The sequence below is a fragment of the Temnothorax longispinosus genome, chromosome 8 (assembly GCF_030848805.1).
Source record: "Temnothorax longispinosus isolate EJ_2023e chromosome 8, Tlon_JGU_v1, whole genome shotgun sequence".
NCBI classification, from domain to species: Eukaryota; Metazoa; Arthropoda; class Insecta; order Hymenoptera; family Formicidae; genus Temnothorax; species Temnothorax longispinosus.
This window is the reverse complement of record NC_092365.1, coordinates 14,498,156-14,521,508: the sequence shown is the minus strand read 5'-3', so window position 1 is coordinate 14,521,508 and position 23,353 is coordinate 14,498,156. Positions and strand designations below refer to the sequence as shown.

Sequence of the window (23,353 nt, the reverse complement as noted above, 5' to 3'; positions counted from 1 at the left end):
TTTTACTCGCGCATGTGTAAAATGTCTTGGCCCCCGTTGACGAAGTGTTAATATTGTTAAAATATTTCGAATAAAAAATCGTAGTAAAATGTCGAGCGCGCGCGAATCAATCTTGATATTCATATTAAAATATAACGGGAATATAGTGAAACGAATTATCGTCTTCTCTAATCTCGGTAATAGTAGCGCATTTCTGGGGCAAGAAGTAATACCATTAATCGAAACGTTCCGTCTCGCTGTAAAAACCCTCGTGATTAAAGAGTACCGCTGTCACACATATAATTTTAAAGACGTATATTCAAAGAGGATAAATTTAACTCACGCCCGTGTTATCTCGAGGAGCGCTCGTTAAAAAACTTAAGAAGGATATATTAAAACCGATATCGTTAGAAACGAAAAAGTTCTAATTTTACGATCATGATATTAACGATTATGAGAACCCGTGTTTGCGCGGGAAGCAAACAATACGGGCTAATTGTAACTCGACGAGAATATATGTGTCTACGTACACAAGATATATACACGTCCGTTTTACAGCGGCCATTCATATTTTCTAAATGCATAAAAGTCTCTCTCAAAAGCGCAAGAGATATAATATCTTTTGTTAACAATCCTGATATTTGTGTTGAGACAGAATCGACTTTAAATATTAAATATTGCTCGGGGAAACACTTATGATAATAGGGCAAAGATAGGTGTACATAAGAAACCTTTATGACATTAAAATAATGGAGCTACGTGAATTATCTATATTCTTCTCTTTGATCATATATAAAATTCGCGGAAACAGATGTAGGTCTAATGGACGTAGACGGCGCGGCGGCGTGTTATAAATCGGTTCGCTCTTTCCAAACAGATCGAAAGTATGTAAAGTAGTTTAAGAATGATTAGGGAGTTGAAATATATTGCCCGAGTCTCTTACCGCATATACCTAGACTCGCCGAGATAAAGCCGGTGAAATAGATATTTCGCTTATAAAAGCCAAGTAAATGAGATATTTAAATGTCTGAATCTATATCACCGTGTGTATTACATATTTATCGGAATACACGAAATGTTTTTACCGCTGTTTACGCAGAAGAAAGATATTTCCACTTTCCGGAATTTACATTGTTGTTTGTCACGATATAACGTCCGTATAACTATCTCGTAGACTTTTTGAGCAGAAGCCAGCGGAATACCTTTTTACCGGCGTAATAATTTGAATTCTTTTGTACCGAGGCTTTTACGCGTTTACGATGCTCCGGAAAATCACAATTTGTAAGAATAATATATACGTCCACGGCGGAACGCTTCATCGCCATCCGCGCTTCTGAAAGATCAGAGAGATTCTAAATCGGCTCATTTGCGCGGCTAGCTCTCTAGCTAATGATTTGCAAACTACTTTAATCGCTACCCACGATCAAATAATTGCCTCCGATAAATGACTCGCTGTTAATGTATATCAAACGTTGTAAGCTGTTCGAGTCACTATCCAATTTCTGTCGACTTAATTCTAAAAAAAAGGGGCGAAATCTTGGGAGCGTAGAAACATTTCTGCAAAAAGTGACACAAGTTAAAAAAACACGAGTCTCGAATTTATTATAGCATAAATCGTGAAAATAAATTTAATGAGTAAAAATAAATAAATATTTACGCTTAATCTGCAAGTAAAATACGACGTGACACGCGGATACGCATTGCTGTTATTCGAGAGAGACGTCTGGAATTTGATGTTGTTGACTCGTGCCACTTTTCATGCGACGATGCGTATATTAATAACTAGCGCGCCTCGCGCTCTTCATCTGGCAAACGAGATTTTAACCAGCCATGACGCTTAGCGTTGATTCCAGTCGATTGGCAACTGATCTTGATCATCGCCGGACTGGTTGTCTGCGTGATCCTGATTGGCATAATAGTCATACTCATTCTACAATGTCGCGATCGTATTAAGCAGCCACGACCGCGAACGGCGCAAAATCAAGAGACTGATATGCGTAAGTAATTACCTACAACGCCAATAACATACAAGTTGTTGTAAGCTTAATTGTTTTAAAGTAATGAATGTTACACCCAATACAATAGAAAGTAATATCCAATATAATGCTTGAAATAGCTCTTTCAAATCTAACTTTTATTCTGCCTTGCAATAAATACGTTAACGTGCTCTTTTTCGACGTTTTAAAAATTCATATTCTTAAGTTTTTTTTAAGACACCTGCGTGTGCATCGATTGCAATCTTTTTTTTTCTAATTCATACAGAGGAAACCGATTCTAACGCCGATCGATACAGAGAAAGCGATAGGAGCAGCAACCTCTCGGATGTCAAAGCGGACATCCGAGCGGGGTCCAGTGTCAGCAACGCGGAAAGTGTCACGGCCCTTGACAGTGAAGGCGAAGGAAGTACCAGAGGAGTAAATGCCTTGGCGCTTGCTGGACCAGTGCCGAATCCATTATCCGGTTATCGTTACAGCGCCGATTATACCGAGCCTTCCTTCCCGCCGAAGAATACCGTAAGTGGATTTAGAGTACGTTTGCGCTCGGTACTTTAACGACTGTGAGATACCGCTTGAAAAAGTGCGAAGAAAAAGGATCCAGAATAGACTTTTTTACACAGAGATATTTCTCGTTATTTGTCTTGTCTATATCCAATAAAAACAATATTAAAATCTATTCAATATTGAGACGTTGCGTTTGTTTCCGTAGGACGGTAGTAACAACAACGGTTACGTGCCATACGTTGACTACACTCGCGATTATATGCCACCAACGACACAGAGCATGGGCGCTTCGCGAGAGTCCTTGAGCAGGATATCCTCGGGCGGTATCCTATCATCGAAAAAAATCGGACTCAGCTCGGCCAACCTGGGCAGCACGACTCCGCAGACGACGCCAATCGATCCGCGATTTTCCGCGACATATGGCAACCCTTATCTTAGGTAAGCCAGAAGGAAAACAAGGATTTACTATTTTATTATTGATTATTATCTAATCGATAATTAAAATCGATAGTTAAAATTTTTCTACAAATTTTCGACTCCAGATGCGTGAGATAATCTGCAAGAACGATAGCCCCGGTGTATCTCTAGTGCAACATAATTCCTTCTCCATGTAAGCCAAGGAAATAACGCGCGTTGACGCTCGATCAAAGTTCCAAAATTTCTGAGAGCGTCAACATAGTCCCGAGAATCTTGGATCGGAGCTCGCGCGCGGATGCCTCGGACTAATTTTAATTGGCTCGTGTCATTGATCGGCCGCGGATACCTTAGGTGACATCACGTTCCGTTTACGTATACGTCGCGCAACGCTTGTCATCCCCGTGCGCGAGAATCTCACGCCGTACGTGCCGGGAATGCGCCCGTCGCGAACGGCTAAATTAGATATGAGAGCGAAGCGCGGTTGCGCCTCGCGCGAGCTCCGGGAAATGCTCGCCTGCCTTAAAAATATTACGGAAGCACGATGATTAAAAAATCAAGTAAGAAGAGAGGAAGGAAAAAATTTGCTTGGGGAAAAAAACAGAACGTAAATTCTATTCAAGGATCGCGTAAATTCCGTCTGCGACTGTACATTGAATTTGGCTCTCTCTCTCTCACTCTCTCTCTCTCTCTCTGCTTTCCCGAGCTCTTAAAATTCTTGTTTCGTTGCGTTTCAGTGGTCCTCCTTTCAAAATTTTATACTCTCCTAGCGGATGATGACCTCGCCTCGAAGCGTCTCACTATTGTGTCTAGATACCCGAGTCCACGTTTCGCCACCCGCATCTGGTTCATACGTGCCTTCGCTTCCTTCTGTTTACCTTCCTCCGCCAAGGATGCAAACAGCAACAACTTCACATGTTTTGTTTCAATTCAGACCCAGAATCCAAGACTCCTTTCGCGTCGGACTCGAGTACGAGGCCGAGACGAGGCGACTCCTTCGGCTCGAGGACCGAAACGAAGAGTGAATTCGTTATGGTTTCAGTTCATGTCCGCGTTATAACGTAGTTGTAGGATAAAAGCTGACCGAGAGCTGTCAACGTCGAGGTCTCTTGAAAATTTCCTTTTTCGAAATAGGAAAAGATATCAGAGAGGAACGCTTTGCAATGGTAAACGTGACTGACGGAACTTTAAGATACTTTTCTTGAAGTGATTCAATTTCAAAATCTGAATATACCACTTTTCTGTTCTTTTTTACGCGCGATCGATTTCTACGCTAAAAGTAGCATAAATATTTTAAATATATATATTAATTAATATTTGGTATATTTTTCAAGTAAAATTTTGAAAAATACGTGATATCTATTAAGATAATTATAAGTTTCATTTGTAACAAAGATAAAATAAGCAACGTTGAGCGCAATGTTTTATAACTAGTTTAACGTATCACACTTTACGAACAAACTTTGGTTATTACTCTGCAATTTTATTAAGCGTCAAAGTGTCAGCTATTAATCATTAATCGGCCAATACGATACGATACGATAAACGACAAACGTATGAGAATATATTCGACGATGCGCGTCGATGCTCATATAACAAAGAAACGTTGAAGCACTCGTGACACCTGGTACAGGAACGAAACCGCGACGAGTCGGATTCAGTTACTGTTTGCATGCCTGTTTTCTCGCGCTCTCTTCTCTTTCCGCGATTTAAATTCCGACACGGGGAAAAAAGTCCGATTTCCCGTCACTAACGCTGCATTTCTTTCTTACAAACGAATACAGAATGTCAGCGGCCGAGCAGCTCCGACACGCGCCGCACACAGCCGTGCCGGGAGTCACGCCGGCACCGCCGCCGTACACGCAGGCAATGAGAATGAATAGCTTGAATACCTTGAACGGCGCTGGCCCGCAGGTTGGTACAAAGTGAAATGTATGTCAAATTCCTAAACGTAGTTACGCCGACGCCGTAGTGCTGTGGTGCTTCGTGCAACTTGGGGTAGATCGGGAGCAAACTGTCAATATTGCAAAGCCATTGCAACTGCGCGCGCGCTACTTTCATTTTGCAACGCTAATCCTTTCCCGTACGGCCCCATTCCAATTCCCCGACGCACGTAAATTTCTGCTGTAAATTGTTTTTGCCTGTTCACTGCATCGCATGCCTTCGCGTAAGATACGTAAAGAAAAAAAAGCTCCGCTTGAAAAAAGAAAAATAAATTAAAAATCTGGTAGTCAGGTAAGTTGTGTTTTAAGCACGGTTGAGTTTCATCGACGGTCCGGATTTAATCTCGGAGCATATAAGCGCGGTATTAAGGGATATGTGCATATTAATATGGGTTTTGGTAATTACGCGGATGCGCATAGATTATGATAAAATTGATTTATATTTTGTCCTTCTACGTTGTTTATTTCTTTAACTTTTATTAGACAAAATTCGCAATAGCGATTTATTATTTTTCACTTACATTTTTTTATTTATCTTAAGCATACTGATTATACGTGTATGTTTATGATCGAAGCAAACGGAGTGAAAAACAGGCAGCGTAGTGTAGTATACGAGCTATTGAGCGAAATAATAATATAAACCAGTAATAATATCACACATTTGATAAAGTGCAATGTTTAGTCACTATGGCAAAAACGTAAAATTATCAATTTTTTTTGTTCTAGAATCGTAGAAAAAGTACCATAATAACGTAGCTGAAATTCGTATTACAGTTTCGCAAATCCTTTTATTTCCCGAAATGAGAAAAAATATGGCTTTTATCACTTTTCCGCTCGCATATTACTCGCTGTTTTCATACTGTATAATTCAATCTTTGCACTATTTGAGGCTTTATAGTTTAATGGATATAGATGGAAACATTAGCTAGAATATCTGTTTTATGTTTCTATGGAGATGGTGTAATTAAATATGTGTGTTACGTATCATAAAAATATATTAATGGTACTTCAACTTTTATACATGTACGAAAAAGCATACAAAATCAGAGGAGGAAAAAAATAATTTTACTTATATTTTTTTATAATTTTCTCTATAATTGATATAATCTTGATTTTAGAAAATCAAAATCTGTAGAATCTGTAATTGATCTTCTATTAAGCAAACTTATCAAGCAATTAATTCAGCATTACTCGGATTTTTTACTTGCACGTCTATGTACATATCTTTAATTAACAAGTATCTTTCTCGATTCAAAAAAGATTTAAAATAAATAGATAAAAGAAATTATATATTTTTCCTTAAATTTAACCAAGAGAATATATCGTAGTTAGAAACAAAGTAGTATCTGTAGGATTTAACCAGCGCCAGCGGGTTCAATGGTCGATAATGTGACTCAGAATCCTGCGTTTCTTTTTGTTTTGTAGGCCCCATTGTCAGCGCATTACATCACCGGCGGTCCAAACGGGGCCATGGCGACGGTGAAGCGCACATCCGCGGTGGGCACGTTAGCGACGCACGTATGAGGCCAGGGGATCTATCCGAATTAGAACCGTCGATACTCGGGCCTAACTGAAACCACCTTCGAACTCGGCCGTACCCTCGAGACGCCCCGCTACTTGCTCGGTCCGCGCCCGGCTACGCTAAGATCGACGACGCGCGACTCGCGACGTCTCGTTGATGTATCGGAACAAAGTCAATGTCGTTACGACGAGACCCGCCACGCTCACGACACGGAACGTTATAGAGCGGAATGCGAGCGACTTGTGAGACGAAGGTCGCAGGGCAGCTGGGGCAGCAAGGGTCACGGCGGGGTCACGGGCCGAGCACAACGAATGGCGGAGAATGGCGAGGCGCTCAAATATATCGAGCTGGTGCTTCGGCAGTTGCAAAGGGCCAGCAGAGATCATCAAGAACTCGTGCGGCAACGTCACGCGGACGTCCAATACGAGATCGGTAAGCGAATCAACGAGAGAGTCTGGCATCATCGTTATCATCATCATTATCGAGATGGACGCGAGAATTCGACGGACGGGTCTAGAACTTGGTCCAGGTCCTCGAGCAGCCCGTGGCAATCGGACTTGACTTTGAGGAAAACGCAACCGGACGTTACAACGAGATTGCTGACGAAGAGAAGGGATTACGGAGGAACGGCGCAGACCACAGTCGACATTCTAAGGCCGGTCCCAGGACGCGCTCGGGATGGAATAGCTGCCTCTTACCAAGAGATGAAATACATTCCCGAAAGTGTTGGCTGGAAGGGCGCGCGGGAAACGTTCGGTGCGTGGAGTCTTGGAGGTTCGTCGAGCAACGATCGAAGGACATCCTCCACCGTCGTTTAACGCGAGGAAGATCGGCTTTGCGCCGACCAAGTTCGTCGATTTCGGCAAGAGGGTTGCGAAGGAACGTGGAAGGACACTTGAAAGACTCGAGATGACGCGGAGACTCTCTCGCGAAGGAAGGAAGGTATCGACGAGGAAACCTTCGTCGACAAGCGACTCGTTCGCGTTTAATGATACGCTTGCGCTAAGATTGCATCAATCGAAATCAAATCTATCTCGCTGCGCGATGATGAACGCACGCTGAAGAGATGGCTGCGAAAGGGACGCCGATATCGAAGGGAACGGACGTACTCTCCTTTTGGGTCAATAAGATTAGATTTAGGACGACGAAGAGCGCCGTGAGTAGTGCTCGGAGGATATTCGTGAGTACGAGGGGGGGGAGGGACGATGTTGGTTGGGTTCGTGGATCGAAGGTACTCTCTTCGGTCGGTGGCGAAAACAGACCACTCGGTATCGACAATCTTCTATTGACGTACTTTAGATCTTCTATATAATAAGCGTTTAATAAGACTCGCTCGAGCGGAAAGCGACGGGAGACGGAAGGTCCGAACGAATCACGTCGCGAATTGTTGCTGTCGCGGTGGTAGCCGAATATCGGGAGATCTGTCGACGTGATCGACGGCGCGGTCATTTTCCGAAACCTCGAGGACCCTCTTCGAGGCTAGAAACTTTATCGTGGAAGCCGCTTTCCCGGTAATTCGTGAGCCGAAGCTGGGTTTACGTTTGACATTTACAACGCGACGATTCTATCTGACACTGCCCTTATTAGCGAGGATGCAACAACGGGAGTAGTTATTACTTCTTCGTAGCATTTCACCCTATTCTTTCTCGATGATCTCTCAGTTATTATTTCTGACAATGTATTTCTCAAACTTTTAAGTACACTTCACATATAATTTCTCAATTGTTAAGTACACTTGATGAAGTTTAAGTATAAAAAAAATATGATAAAGAAGTAACTTCGGAGATTTTCCTTCGCAGCTACAAAATTAAAAAATTGACTTTCATGCCTCTACTAATAGGTTTTTTTTCTTTTTTCAACAAAACATTCGGGATGTTTCGGGATGTTCACATTACACGTGGTAACACCATCGAATATGTACTCGACGAATGTCAGGCGCAAACCCATGCACCGTAACGAGAACAGTCTCGGCTGCCACTCCGATGTTCACTGTGTCGCGCTGCCTTTTTGTATTTGTAGGGAAAAAAAAATAATGAGAGATTTTAGCTTATAAGGGATGTGCTCGTGCAACATTCGCAGACTTAAGGGCGCACGTTAAGGATTAACGACGACGCCGCGGCGGCCACGTGGCTTATACGTTAGCGACGATAGATCGCGACAAGTTTCGTGGCTTCGCGTTTCCTCCGGCCTCAAGTTCCACGTGCGACGGACAGGTAATTAGTAAGCGCGGGTTCGCGCTAAAGGAAATCGGCACCGCGTGTTTTGCGGCTGTTCGCATTTGTAAGATAGATAGCGAAAATCATTAGGTATACATACATAAATATATTATACACCTGTTGTCAATATGAGCATAGGGCCTATATATAGTTTGATGGCACTACGTGAAAGCGAATTCTATTTGAAATAAGCTCGTTCGCGCGGGATGGAACGGCTTCGTGTAAATAACTATTGATAAATGATTATTATGTACGTGTAAAAGAAAAACGTAAAAACGGGAAATACGAAACGGCGCGATGTCCTTCGGCGTCGTAGTTTCGTCATGCATTTTTCCAAAAAAGAAGAATGACGAGAGCGCGCGACTAGATCCGCGCTCAATTTTACTCTCTCGTAACGCATTATGTTGTCATCCTTTCCATTGCATATGTTGCTTTCACTGCGACATGCCGTGGCTCGTTACCGAGGATCGGTTGACATAGATTCAAGAAAAAGATTTTGATAAGTTCATTTCTTCATTTCTTCGTTTCGACGCCATGAATTGCAATTTTATTAATCCTTTTATCCGTATCATTGGTATCCTCAAAATAAGTGATATGTGACTTACGATTTAAGAAACCAGCTATTATCAGCGAGATTAAAAAAATCAAGTAAATTTAATTTTCAGATTTAACAACATTAGGTCTTCCATGAGATGTCTCTAATGTAAGTTTAAAGTTCTAAAAAATAATCGCTCTGAAAAATCTACGAAAAACGCGACTTATCAAATTATGTCCCACCCCCATTATGTCTTACATTCGCCATTCCTCGGGAACGATCGACGGCGCGAGCGATCCTCGATTTATTATGCGACCGAGAAAAACGTGTCCTGAAAAATATGTCGTGATGTACAGAGCGGGCATAGGGGATACCATTCATAATGATAACGAAACAGGGTAGCCTATCAATTATTAAGACAATTTCAAAAATCGAAGGCTGCACATTACAGACTGGGCCGTATCCTGCGGCGACAGGATAACGATTAATCCGCGCGAGAGGAACCCTCGGCGATTCGTACTACCGTACGAGGGGGAGAAAGGGCGAAATTATTATTAAACGATACCGATCGTCGCACGTTGAGGAGCTAAAATTCCGACTGCGAATGCGCATACACATTCGCGCGTCAAGGAGATATCTTTATATCGTAACGTCTGTAACATAACACTTCTGTACATATCTGGAATTATTGCTCACCGTATCTCGTAAGATTTAGTTAGTTTTGTAACTGTGAACCACTATGTGCATACATACTTCACTTTATGAGAGGCGCCTCGTGACGAATGTTTCGCGATAAAGAGACAGAGTCTCGAGTCATACGAAAGGACATCAGCCGCGTCTCTCTTTCTCTCTTACGAAAGTATTTCGTAAATCTGACGAAAGTTATACGGCTTATCTCCTAATAATGACCGTGACTTTTTTCTCTCGAAGCGAAAACGCGTCGTCGAAGTCACGACGTAGGCAAAGGCTTTAACGATGGCTTTAATTTAATATTAACGCACTGAATGTACTAACATCCTTCTTAACTGTCGTCCACGTGGAGGAAAGCAGAGCTAACCCGTGTTAGACCTTTAAGCTATATTATTAATTGAAATTATCCCCTTTCCTGTTACAACGTCGTTCTTTTTTCTCTTGCGTGCCGGCAACACAAACTTTCGGCTTACTGAGAACAAGTGGGAAAGAAGTGCGATACTTTAATTAAAGACTCCGTCGCTTACGATAACGTGGAAACTTTTTAATTTCGCGTGAATGACAGTTAATTGCAGTTTCGTCGACGCGTTGTCAAATCATCGATGCAGGCCGTTGACAGGGATTACGTGAATCATCCATCCGGGGTTTCGCTTCTCGTGCATCATTCGATCATTCTGTACAATGTTCACGCCGATGTTATTGTTAACTATTTAAGATCTCGGAATCTTCAGTTCAGGGCGCGCACATGACGGCACCATGTGTGCGCGCGCGCGGAATGGTGAATAATGCATATATAAATATCGTGCTTGTGCAAGAGTGGTACTCTCCGAATGCCGAATGTACGGACGACGAGTGGCGGGGAGGAGATGATCGCCGGAGAGGCTCATCGCGAGTACATTCGGCACGAGAAGTTAAACATACAGAAGTTACATACGATTTCTATTATAACAAAGATGAAAAAAAAAAGAGAAAAAACGTAGATTAAAGAGGTATACACGCGAGAAGTAACTACAATCAATGTACTGGATGGTCCGTGTGGCGATGTTAAAATTAGAAAAAGTTTATGTCGTTTGAATCTTAGGAGTTTACGCCTTTTCTGCCGTAGGACCATCCTATACGTATTAATTGGTTATCTGTCAATTATTAATTGAATTATATCAATTTCTTCGCCTTTAGTCAAGGAACGCGGGGAATGGGTGTAGCGTGGATGGCGCGATCGCGTTGTTGTAAAGTCAAATTTCCTAGGCAATGTAAGAGAACATGGTCCCTTTAGCGAAACGCGAGCGACCCCGTTCGCATAACGAAAGACGATAATTGCCTAAGGGAGTGGACGAGAATTTTTCAAATTTGTTGATACTTTTCATACTTTACGACTAGGGATTATGGCCTATTACTACTATTACGCAAAGTTTATCCGCCGGCTCGGCCGTTTTTATTCGTCCTCAGCCGCGTTCCGTGCGATCGTAGAGCACGTTTCAAATCACGTCGAAATGCAAAACTGTAAATAATTTCATCGGAATAATACCTTAGAACGGCATACGTCGTGTATCCTTTGATCTCACACTTTAATATAACTTCGCTTACCTACATTTATATTAATAATTTTATTTTTCTATATTTGGCGCGTATTCATTGTCGATTAACGGGTTTCAAATTATTATTTCAGTAATCTATTTAAAACTAGCGATCTCACACTTTAATATAACTTCACTTACCTACATTTGTATTAATAATTTTATTTTTCTATATTTGGCGCGTATCCATTGTCGATTAACAAGTTTCAATTTATTACTTCAGTAATCTATTTAAAACTAGCGATCCTTTAACACCGAGATCTCATAATTTTACGATTTACGTACAAAATTCCAGTCTCTCGACTGCTGCATAAAATGTATATATAACGGTATATAAATTTCATAGCTCTTTTAGTAGGCTTCAAAGTTATGCGCTACGACTGCATGAATATGCTAGACGCTGAGAGGATCAAATTAATTAAAATGCAAATGAAATCAGTAAATGCCGCGATGTTGAAGAGTTAAAAAGAACCGAACCGAACGGGCATAAAAAAATATGGCGAGTATGCCTTTCTAGGGTAATGCGCCCGACTTTGCTCCCCCGTCTTATAAATCGCGAGTATTAAAAAGGGCCGAGTCGGCTAAGAGATTCGTGAATGGAAAAGTGACTTTTTAGGAGAATGAGAGCGCTCTCTTCGCGTGCTACTACGAGCTGCGTAACGTGGCAATGGATTACGTGAATATAATCTATTTCGAATTCGACTGAACGACACACATAGGAGATAATATATACCCTCATATTTTTCTCGATGTTAAGCTTTTTCTCAGAAACGTATATGGAACGTATACGTGAGTCTACGCGAATCAATCGGAAAAAAACGGGACGTCGTCGTCGTCGTGCGCGTCAATCGACATTGACGTGCATCACCGGCGACCGGACGCAACTGATCGTTTTAAAAGTGTGAACTGTGAACCGTGAATCCCGATTCAGAATGATCACTTTCGCTCAATTACCGGGAGGAACGCGTTTATTTCAGCGACAACGGAGATCCTTTTGCCGAAAATAAAAAGAAAATATTAAAATTTCTTCCGCGGTCTTCTCGCGACCGCCACTGTTACGGTTAGAGGGAGGGAAAGCGGGAAATTAAAAGAGTAGCCATCTGCGAAAAGTCTATGTTACGTATCTTCCGTGTGTGTATGTGCAATGTATTGTGTGCATGTGTGCGTATGTGCGTGCGTGTACCGTGATCATTTTTCAAAGGAAATCAGATCTGTCAAATTGATTACGCATTCGACGCAATTGATTGCATTTTAATAAGTTAGGAACGACACTCTCGCGTACTCGGGAACAAGTAACCGACGTCAATCTGTCATTTTGTTTACTTCGCGATACGTCGCGCAGATGTAGGGCAATAATAAGGAACGTTATTCCGAAATCGGTCAGAAAAAGCGTTAATAGCAGAGAAGAAAATTTCTAGGCGCGAGAAAGATAGGCCGCAATTGTTTGCTATTAAGTAACTTTCTTATAAGAATTATCGTAAATCAAATGTGAAGACTCTTCAGATTTCCATTTTCCAACTTTGATATATCAGTACTTAGTTCTCTAAATAAAAACTTAATTTCTTTTACTATCCGTGATCTTCTTACACGGAAATATTTCAATAAGGTTTCTCTACGGAACCGATACGTTAATGAAATAAATTAATTTATCGATATCCGCGAAAATCATATCGGAGAAACTAAATGAAAATTGACAAGCGTATTCCCAGCGTGCAACGCAAAGATGCACAAATCAATTAGATCGATAAATTGCCATGTAAAGGGTACAAAAGAATTCTTGTACCGTGATTTGACGGCGACATTCAACTAAAGCACCTCGTATCTCATAATTTACACATCGCGACACATATCCACTACGTATTTAAACGCTGATGATATTAGCGGCATTTACTGTAGCGTGATTACTATATGATATTGCCGAGTTGATGGCAATCAACGTGATTTACAAAATAGAATTTCCCCGTGAATGCAGAAACATAATCGTATATAAGGTGACACGTTGTTTTACTCGACGGTACAAGAACTTTTGTTAGAAGTATTATATCTGGTGACGAATAAACTTCGAGAAACGATCCTTTTTTCGGATCAAGCTCGCCGACCATTTCTGAACTGATAACTTTTATCGATTAATTAATTCTTATTACAGCGGCTTGACAATTAGCACTTTCTAAATCTTGAAACATATATCAATAGAAAATTATCATTGTGATCGTGACTAGTTCAAAAGCGATGTAAAACACCAACAAAATAAGTATAAAGATTGTCTTGCTTTCTTGTTTTGTCACAGACATAAATTCGTAGGATTCATTTAATTTTGTTCTTAGACAATCGACTCTATTCGACCAAGTTTCTTCGTCAGCATAACGAAATCGCACAAACTAAATATAGAAAATATGAAATCACATATTAATCCACTACAGACTGAATCGGAAAAGAATGCGTTTACATCGCAGTATCAAGCACTTTCTTATCAGCGCGTATAAATGTACTTCCTATCGAAGAAAGAGCCAAAGTTGAAATTCAGATTTTTCCCAATGCCGAATCTACAATAAACTCGCGAGTTTGACGCATTTAGTGCGAGAATAAATTTCATTTTGAAATGACGTACGTTCAATTAAAGGTACGTCAGACACAAGACACAACACGCCCGAACGCATGTAACATATCATGTCCATTACTCGTTCGTATCGCGGAGCCTCGATTGCAATTACCGCTATCGATTAAATTAAGATTGAATTCCGAATTCCTCGCATGTACCTGTAGCATTAAAAAAAAAGAAGAAGAACAAAGGGCGTGAGTGGACGCCGACAGAGATTATATACACGCAATGTTCGCACAAGATCTTCCGTTAAAAAAGATATGAACGAACGAGAGAGAGAGAAAAAGGAATGAATGAGAACACGTTAGCGTGAAAGAGAAGAAAGAATGAAACATTTTTTGCAATAGCGTGCTTTCGATATACGTTGAACGCGAGGACTGAAAATCGGTATATACATCTTCGGCGGATTCAATTTCCGCGAGACGGTGCATCGAGAGACGTAAACCGAGTGAAATTATACCGATTTCAAGCCCCTGATTAAACGCTAATCTCGACGGATTGCATGTACAGTAAATAACGACGTAAGTGTAAGAGAAAAATTGCCATGGCAATTCGTAACTGTCTCGCGCCGAACGTGGCGGGAGGACTTGAAGCGCTTACCGTATTATCCAACGGCACGGTATTGCAAAAACTCTCTAATGCGAGTGAGTGAGTAAGTCTGAGAACTTTACAACGCAAAGTGGTCAATCTATTTCGATATGACAGTGTGCCAATAATTCTTCATCCCATTGTAGCTAAACGTACATCACGTTTTTTCATTCGTTTCACCGTAACGAGGTCTCGGGAATCCGATCGCGGCCGCGTAATCGCATTTTTATTCGTCACACGCATGATATTAGTATATTACCGTAAGAGTGTAAGTACAAAAATATTACGACCTATTTACTTTCGAATTTTCACGTTTCTTGCACGGTAGAGCCGATTATAGATATCACCCGTATCCCATCATTCCCCTTAGCTTATCCGGATACATCTTTTTTTTTTCACACCGCGGCGAAATCTCTATCTTATTTGTCTTATGCACGAGTGAGGACAAAGCACGATTTGCAACGATGTAAATACGTATAAAGCTGTATCAGAAGTCCCCTGTTAAACAGAGATTTCTGACGATTTTAAGCTTCAAGCGTGAGAATAGGTAGCAAATTCTAAAAAAGAAATCTTCCACCTAATTTTAAACGAACTCTAACAAAAATTAAAAGCCGAATAGCAATTATACGTGTTTAAAACGCATATTTGTGATAGAGAATGATGTGCAATTCAACCTTTTTCTGTGCAAAAAGAAAATTAATTTCAACGTCGCGATAAAGGAATTATCATCGGGAGGATGTGCGCAATTTCTGATACACCCTCGTACATTTACGCGGAGCGTATTTCTTTTCAATCGTGTAAAAAGCCAAAGAGATTTTATTTTACGTTACATTACATGTGTATTATTTGAATTACGTCATGTACGTGGTCGCATGATTTGTGTGCACGTTCAACGAGTGCTTTAATTACTTTATTATTAATTATTTTTTTACACACGCATATTATACTTCCGCATGAGACTGGTGTAACTCAACGTATTAACGTTTTTATGAAATTTTTAATTAATTTTGCAGTCCCTTTAAAGTTTCCTTTTTAAAGCAAAATTCTTTTGCTTTATCTAATGAATCATGTCTTCTTCTTGATAAAGATATAAGATAAAGATAAACAATAATAGGTCAATTATCCATAATTATCGATTATGGTCAATCAAAGCGCTTAAAAGATTCTGTTGTTAATATCCTCGAAAATACTGTGCTATAATTATTATCGCTATATGAGATTAATTATTATCGGTATATGAGATTATTAAAATATATAATTAAATATCGCACCCTTATCGAATCATTTTAGTTGCACCAATCACAGATTTTGGAAATATAATATCTAGAAATGTGTTTTTAAAAACGCAATTTTTACTAGCAATACGATTTTATAGCTTGAAGGACACATATATATAAATATATATATATATATATACACGATCTATTTTATCATGATGTACATTTTATCTCTTGGTGATCGCATTTTCGTGCAAATAATTATGTAGTAATGATTATTATTATTATTATTATTATTATTATTATTATTATTATTATTATTTTGTTATTTGTAATCCATTTACGTACTTATCATTAAGCGAATGTAGTGCCGTTTATTTCATGTTTCCGTAGAATGTAATATGTACATATATACACATCGCCGATGTTATTATATTTTATTAAATATCTGCCATAACATAGTCCACGTTAGTCTGACATTTCCCTTCGTTCTCGTATCATATTTTTTCTTGACTCATACCTTGGATATTGCGGCACGCTATTTTTTTTATGCTCCCTTATCCAGTGCGCAATTATCGATGCGTCGATATATTGGAAATTACATTGTATCTCGCTTCCGCGTAACGTTGTATATGTTTCTCATTTTGTGCGAGGCCGAGATGAAACAAGGTAATCTTTGTGCGACCAACGTTGCATCGTTGCAAAGAAAATGCTAGGAGCAAACCCCGAGCCAACCGTCTTTCTTAAAAGAGCACATTAACGTATGCATCGGTGCACCCATTCTATTCAGTACCGGCGCGTATAGGGTCAAGCAGAGTAATTGTGACACTAAGATAATAGTGACATGGCAACAATAAGAGCAATAATAATTATAAAGTCATTGGATTACGATGGCACTTCATTCGGGCGTCATAAAATTCTTTTGAAAAGCGACGATTTATCATTTGTCTCTCTCCATCCTCGAAAAATTGTTGCGATATTACGTTTAACTTAGTATCGCAGTTAGGCGACCCAAAATCTTTCGCAGAAGAGTATCAATGAAGAGAAAAAAAGATTACGAGATATTCCGCGAGAATGTTCGAAACTTGTTTCGCGTTCACGAAGTTTTCGTTCGATCTCCAGACGATGTGGAGTGGGTCGGATTAATCGGGATTATACGCTACAAGACTACAAGAAAGAAAAAAAAAGAAATTTGCTACGCTAATCGCTTTATTCTTGAGTGGCACGCTCTAAAGTGTTCTTTTCCAAAGTATTTGGCTTTGCGCGAGCAAGTGAAAGACGATGAATTTGCACTTTCCATGTATGTGCCTCGGAAAGCAAGACTTTCGTTGCCGTATTCGCCTAAGTATAGTCTTCTATATCTCGCGTACATAATCGCGTACGATTCCTTTGTATACTATCGATAATTTTTTCAGGGAAGGCTTAACGAGACGGTGGATCGGTTTGTGAATAATGTAAAACATTTCCCTCCGGGGGAAGGGTAACTTCCGGGCCCCGCGGCCAAGATGGAGATTATTTATAATTTTTATCGCTTCAATCGCGGTGGCCTGTACTTTCATTCTCTGCGTGACCCGGAACTTCACCCCCCGATGTTATCCGGACTGATCTCCGTGCAAACGTTTCGCGCAGGCGTTTGACGAAGATCAGTTGTGTGTATCCGTTTCAAGAAAGAGAGAAAGAGAACAAATAAAATAGATTACTTCATATAGCACACAGTTGAGCAAACTGTAATGAAAGCAATGAAAGAAAATAATGCTATTTTTATATGTTGCACTTCATCATCATCTCCGCCGTAAAATGACCCGTAGTTATATAAAAGAGAGGATCTATTTCGGTTTCCTTTTACTTTTGGATCCATTGGGCCATTTCGTGTCGCCAAAAAAATCTCGCCGAAAATAACTTCCGTGGAACAATTCGAGAAAACGATCCGACACCTCTGTGTCTATCAAATCAAACGTAGTTACATTCATAAATATGTAAGCAGATTCTTTCTCTTCCGTTTTATTTGAAAGTTAGCAAATATATGTAGATTTAGATGATATCAAAGCGATTTGATAATAGTACTTCAAGCGCCTTTATTTTATGTGTACGCGTCAAATATTTCCGCGGATCATTATACGAATAGACTGTGGTGACAGAAAAATTCAAATGCAATTTGCATACCGTTATTCGTGCGCGATCCTGACAAGAAATGACCCAATAATATTACCGTCATGATATTTAGCAGCTTAGAACAATCGAATCGATGAAGAAATATCTCCAGGAAGATGATCCAAGAGATGCTCTTGCTCACGATTAATCTAGATTACTATAGTAAGAGATTTACGATTATTGTATTATTACTAAAATATATCTACATTCCTTTTCAGAATCTACCACTATTACTTTACGAAGCTATCTGTAAATAAGTATTTTGTATTCCTGCAAAAGAATAAAATTAAGAATCATTATAACTCGTCTGATATTTTTAACGCCGATATAAGTACCGCGTAGACTAATGAAAGTGATACTTTATAAATAATCAGACTTGTAGATAATATGTGCTTTTTTATTAAAACTTAAATAAATTCAAGTTTTTTGAACAATCTACCATCTGCTGCCCTAGATATTTTCCAAGAATTAATAGTACAGGATGTCAGAAAATTACAACTCTAAATTTCTTGTTGTTACTTATTGAAAATTAAAAAAAAAGAACTCTTATAAATAGATAATCTGTTTACATCATGTTCATTTAATAAAAATTAAAGAGATATAAAAGTAAGTGACAATTATTTAACTCAACAAAAATCGACTTCAGTTTATGCAAAGAATTTATTACAAGATTTGTGACTGCAATTTTGACATCCTGTACGTCCATAAAATTAATACAATTCTGTGTAATTTGTTTTCAAGTTATAATTGATTGTGCAATTCTTTTACGCCATATTATCGCACATTATATTAAAATGATCACTTAAAAACGTATATAAGAAGATATTCCATTGATCTCTGTTATATTTTTTAATTATTTATTTTTTATGATATATGTACAGAATAATGTACAGAATATCCCACTGAGATAAATATTATAGTATAATCAACTTTTATAATTAAGATAAATGTCAATTATAATTAACTTTTATAATGATGAATAATATCTACTAAAACTTTTACATTAGCAGCAAAAAATAGAAGACCAGATATCCAAAGAAAGAAGAACGAATTAAAACTTTGGAATTCTAGCATGTAAGCGACTAACAACCAAATAACTTGACTTAAAATCCAAAAACACGCTAAACACGTGCCCCTACGCAGGCTCATTTCGATATTTGGCAGACATAGAGGTAACAACGACAGAAACCAGAAGAAATACTGGGAAGTTATCACCGGATTATACATCACCGCGATTATCGCCTGGACGAACATAGCGAATGGCAACTTGGACTTTTCTGAATAGTAATATGACGACATCAACAATAGTAATAACTGAGGCAGAAACGTAAGGACCTTCTGAATCACATCCTGTGGTTGATTAGCGGATAAATAGAGCATGTAGAAATATACGGAAAAATTGTGCCTTGTGTCTTTACGCACTAAATGATATATAAAACTGTCGTACAAGAATTTAAAGCCATACAGGCAATAACCCGTGCCTGTTAATATAACAATCGAGAACGCGCAACTCAGCACGAGCTTCCATTGGTCCCTGTTCGGTAGGAAACGATTATCTTTACACAGAGACAAAAACATGGGCAAACTAAACATCAATGGATACAATCTGAAATGTACAGATATCCCGTGTAGCAATCCGGCCGATACAATTTTGTCTCTCTGTAAAAAATCCAATGTGAGTGCAACTAAAAGTACTGCCAATGAATCTGCGTTACCTCTCGTCGAGATCACCAATGTTAACGGATTATAGAGCCATAGGAGCGCGCAGTTATCTTTTACGATATTATTACATCTCTGTCGCGCGAGAATATTTCTAATTAGAACCGCAATCAGTATATCTACCGCGGAAAATAAAATCTTTCCGAAGTCCTTGTGCAATATGATATTTGGTGTCAAGAGCCAAGCGAGAAAAGGCGAATAGCGGTAAGTATGACGGTCGAACGGTGATCTCTGTTCTACCACGTGCCTAGCGGCGTCAGTAAATACTTTATAGTCCACATCTGAGTACGGCACTGCGAAGTACTCGTCGTGAAAGTTGGCGTACAGTATCAAAACTAATCGTAGAACAAACGCCAGTAAACAATGCGACGTAAATGACGAGATACTTATTTTAGCGCGTGTCGCAGTCATCATTTTCGTACGGCTAAAGGTGAGGCGTTAAATCAAACACACAGAAACCCCACTGATCCAATCATCAAGCTCGTTTATAATCTCGTATTACTGCTCGCAGCGGCTTTAACAAGACATTTTTTCAATTCGTTGAACTCCGCGGCGCAAGCGTTCTTTTCTAAATTGGATTTCGCTAATACGCAAGACGCGTACTTTGACGCCGATTCTTGACACCGAGCTAACAGAATCGGATATTGTCTCAATCTCTGCTTCGCTTTTTTTACAGCCTCCATTCTCTTACGCAAACAGATAACAGATTTACCCGAACTCAAAATCGATCGGAAAGATTAATTTTTTTCATGTTCTCTGGCGGTTTAGCAAAGAATATGTCGTAAATTGGTTTGCTGAATATCATACACATAGCAATCGCTGTACCTGAGAAAACAAATATTCGTGGATAACGGTACATAAATCCTCTTTTCGGCACTATCCTTCTTCTCCCTTCGTTTTGCATCGCTTATCTTATAACTTTTCGCTGAAAGAACGTTAGTAAAGTTGAAGATTAGAATGAAGTCTATAATTGTCGAGAGGTATTGCATCTCTCTGATAAAAGACAAGATTCTATATTTTGATGAAACAAATATCAGACTTACGTAATCTACGGTATTATGCTCGTATGGTTTCGAGGTATTTATACCGTCGCAAACTGGAGAGTTAGCAGAATTTTTTAAGCAACACTTTCTAATTTCTTCAAGTACGTCTGCACAACGGGAAGGCTGGAACACATTGTCTAAAAACAGAAATATTATTATTATTGAAGTATTATTCCATATTTATTTAATAAAAACTTAAAGCATGCATTTATTATATCAACTATGTAATACTAATCGAGATATCAGCTAAATTCATGCGATTTTCATGCTCAGTTCAAAAGGAGAGGTTAGAAACCTATTATGTTTCCTAATACTTCGATTAAATTAGATTATACAAACCGTTTAAGCATTTCTGCAATTTACATGCAATTTGTTTGCAAGGATCGGCGGTCGTCATGCAAAATAATTACAGGGTTCTTTAATTCTTCCTTGTAACACGCTGCACGGTGCAATCTTACATAACTTTAGCCGGCATTACATGGAATATGGAATGGCACTACGTGCTAATGTGAAACGGCGGCCGGCCAATGGGCGCGTTCAGCAGACACAACTGTTGAGTTCGTCTTATCAACACTCTGCCTTGATTGATTGGTTCTAAAAGTAAAAGCCAATCCCGTTCGATTGCTACTGAGCGACTTGGTCTGCTGAACGCGACCAATGCCGCGCTCGCATGCCTTCTTTACCGATCGCATCAATTATCTGTAGTTTCTCCTTTCGTAAATGTGCGGGGAAACACGGTAGTGAGGGAGTGCAACTGGAACGTACAGACTTTTAGATGACGTATACTAAGAATGAAAGAAAAATAGAGATATGCTCGATGCTATATACTTTTCATCTCTCATTGTCTAATTGTTAAGTGTTCTCCAGTGCTGAAATGTTATCATTGGGATGTTTACTGTGTTACGGAGTATTGCTGGCTGCAATTGTCATAATTTTGGTATGCTCAGGTTATCTTACACTTGTTTCTTTTTCAATTAAGACGTCACCCTAATTAACAATTTAAAGAATAATTCTATTATGCACTTTTATTCTGTACAATCGTATAAAATACAATGAAATAATTATTCTTTTAATACAATGGCTTTTTACAGAAGTGTACGTGTCTGTTTTAGTTTTTTGTAGTGATATACGTGACGAGCGAGCGATATCCCAGAATCTCGAGGGATGAAAGTGAAAAGTTCTTTCTCGACTGCAACACAAAGAGAAGGGAGGCATTCCCTTCGTTACACGATCCCTGGAGCGTACATCTCAGTGTCATTATACCTGCTTACAATGAGGAACAAAGACGTAATATTCGTTGCATATGTATTATTTCTAGGCGTTATTATGTGTTATTTATTAATTTTACTTTTATTTAACAGTGCCTCCAATGTTGGACGAATGTCTGGGATATTTGGAGGAACGTAGCAAGTCTGGATTAACTTATGAAGTGATAGTAGTCAGTGACGGCAGTAGAGACAAGACTGTAGATTTTGCACATAGTTACGCGTCAAAATACAATACTATAAGAGTACTGAACCTTGTAAAAAATAGAGGAAAAGGTGGTGCTGTAAGATTGGTTAGTAATTCTGATGGAGCTAGGAAGCTTCATTGTTGTTAAGTAAGTCAGTTTTAGATTGTCATATCATTATGTAGAATTATTGTAATTTAATTTATTCAAGGGTATGCTGAGTGCGAGAGGCAGCGCTTTATTATTCGCGGATGCAGATGGTGCTACCAAGTTCAGTGATCTAAAAAAGTTAGATGAGAGTTTAACAAACGTTCTAGGATGTAAGTTGAAAAGAAATTAAGATTTTGATATTATATTTAATTTCTTATATTTAATAATTCTCTCTAATGGTCCTAATAGAGCTACAGATTACAATATTGGAGTATTATTAATTCCAATCAATTTATTTCAGTCGATTACACGAGCAAGCCTGAGGAAACGGCGTCGTCCGACGCGGTAATATGTGGATCAAGAGCGCATTTAGAGAAGGAAGAAACTGCCAAGCGATCCTACTTCCGACTCTTTCTCATGCACGGATTTCATTTCTTAGTTTGGCTGTTGTGCGTTAGAGGCATTAGAGATACGCAGTGCGGATTTAAGCTCCTAACGAGAAAATCAGCGAGAACGATATTTGAAGCGTTGCACGTCGAACGCTGGGCATTTGACGTGGAAATGCTCTACATCGCCCAGACTCTCAACATTCCCGTGACCGAAATAGCGGTTAACTGGACGGAGATCGAGGGCTCCAAGATAGTACCGTTTTGGAGCTGGCTGCAGATGGGCAGGGATCTACTACTCATCTGGCTTAGATACAAAATTGGAGCGTGGAAGATAAATAAACCTAAAACGACTTAGTATTAACGCATAAATCAGTCAGTCGAAAGATTCCCATCTCGATTGACCTGATCTATTTGTAAGGATATTTTTAATAATAAAATATATTATGAAAATTTATACACATGGAACACAGCTTATGTAAAGTTCTTCGTGAAGATACAAAAGGGGGAATACAGTCAGAAGGCAAGTGGCCAAGAGCGACGAGAGGTAAGTCTAATGTCGCCTGAAAAGTAATAGCAGCTACGTAAAATAAATTGATAATATTTTACAAATTTTTTCTCACGTGCGATCATACGTAATTATAAATTGGAGCAGAAAAACATCGTTAATGCCTCT

The 23,353-nt window shown here is 39.3% G+C and overlaps 3 protein-coding genes and 1 long non-coding RNA gene across 4 annotated transcripts in view; 2 read left to right on the top strand and 2 right to left on the bottom strand.

Annotated features, from left to right (window-relative positions):
- LOC139818414 (irregular chiasm C-roughest protein) overlaps positions 1-18,367 on the top strand; it is a 130,830-nt gene extending 112,463 nt beyond the window's left edge. Inside the window, exons 9-13 of the mRNA XM_071787107.1 lie at positions 1,821-1,976; positions 2,242-2,492; positions 2,686-2,918; positions 4,679-4,808; positions 6,263-18,367. Of these exons, the coding sequence (XP_071643208.1) occupies positions 1,821-1,976; positions 2,242-2,492; positions 2,686-2,918; positions 4,679-4,808; positions 6,263-6,361 (869 nt within the window). The 3' untranslated portion in view covers positions 6,362-18,367. The remainder of the gene's footprint in view (positions 1-1,820; positions 1,977-2,241; positions 2,493-2,685; positions 2,919-4,678; positions 4,809-6,262) is intronic.
- A 402-nt stretch (positions 18,368-18,769) lies between these two features.
- Positions 18,770-20,208, bottom strand: LOC139818415 (GPI mannosyltransferase 1). The gene has a single exon (XM_071787108.1). The coding sequence runs from the start codon at positions 20,060-20,062 to the stop codon at positions 18,890-18,892; it is 1,173 nt and encodes a 390-aa protein (XP_071643209.1). The 5' UTR covers positions 20,063-20,208; the 3' UTR covers positions 18,770-18,889.
- A 483-nt stretch (positions 20,209-20,691) lies between these two features.
- LOC139818419 (uncharacterized) lies at positions 20,692-21,276 on the bottom strand. Its single transcript, XR_011733428.1, has 2 exons — positions 21,102-21,276; positions 20,692-20,828 (listed from the first exon to the last, which is right to left on the bottom strand). It is a non-coding gene; the product is annotated as an uncharacterized lncRNA (long non-coding RNA).
- Positions 21,277-21,421: 145 nt separating this feature from the next.
- Wol (Dolichyl-phosphate beta-glucosyltransferase wollknaeuel) lies at positions 21,422-23,134 on the top strand. The gene is made up of 5 exons (XM_071787109.1): positions 21,422-21,628; positions 21,804-21,978; positions 22,053-22,249; positions 22,353-22,461; positions 22,593-23,134. The coding sequence occupies exons 1-5, from the start codon at positions 21,566-21,568 to the stop codon at positions 23,033-23,035; spliced, it is 987 nt and encodes a 328-aa protein (XP_071643210.1). The 5' UTR covers positions 21,422-21,565; the 3' UTR covers positions 23,036-23,134.
- The last annotated feature ends 219 nt before the right edge of the window (positions 23,135-23,353 follow it).

Excerpts from the sequence above, each read along its gene's own strand:
- LOC139818415 (XM_071787108.1), bottom strand. The coding sequence starts at position 20,062 with ATGATGACTGCGACACGCGCTAAAATAAGTATCTCGTCATTTACGTCG.
- Wol (XM_071787109.1), top strand. The coding sequence starts at position 21,566 with ATGTTATCATTGGGATGTTTACTGTGTTACGGAGTATTGCTGGCTGCA. Across the intron at positions 21,629-21,803 it reads CTGCAATTGTCATAATTTTG|TTTTTTGTAGTGATATACGT; the intron begins GTATGCTCAGGT and ends TGTCTGTTTTAG. Across the intron at positions 22,462-22,592 it reads TTTAACAAACGTTCTAGGAT|TCGATTACACGAGCAAGCCT; the intron begins GTAAGTTGAAAA and ends AATTTATTTCAG.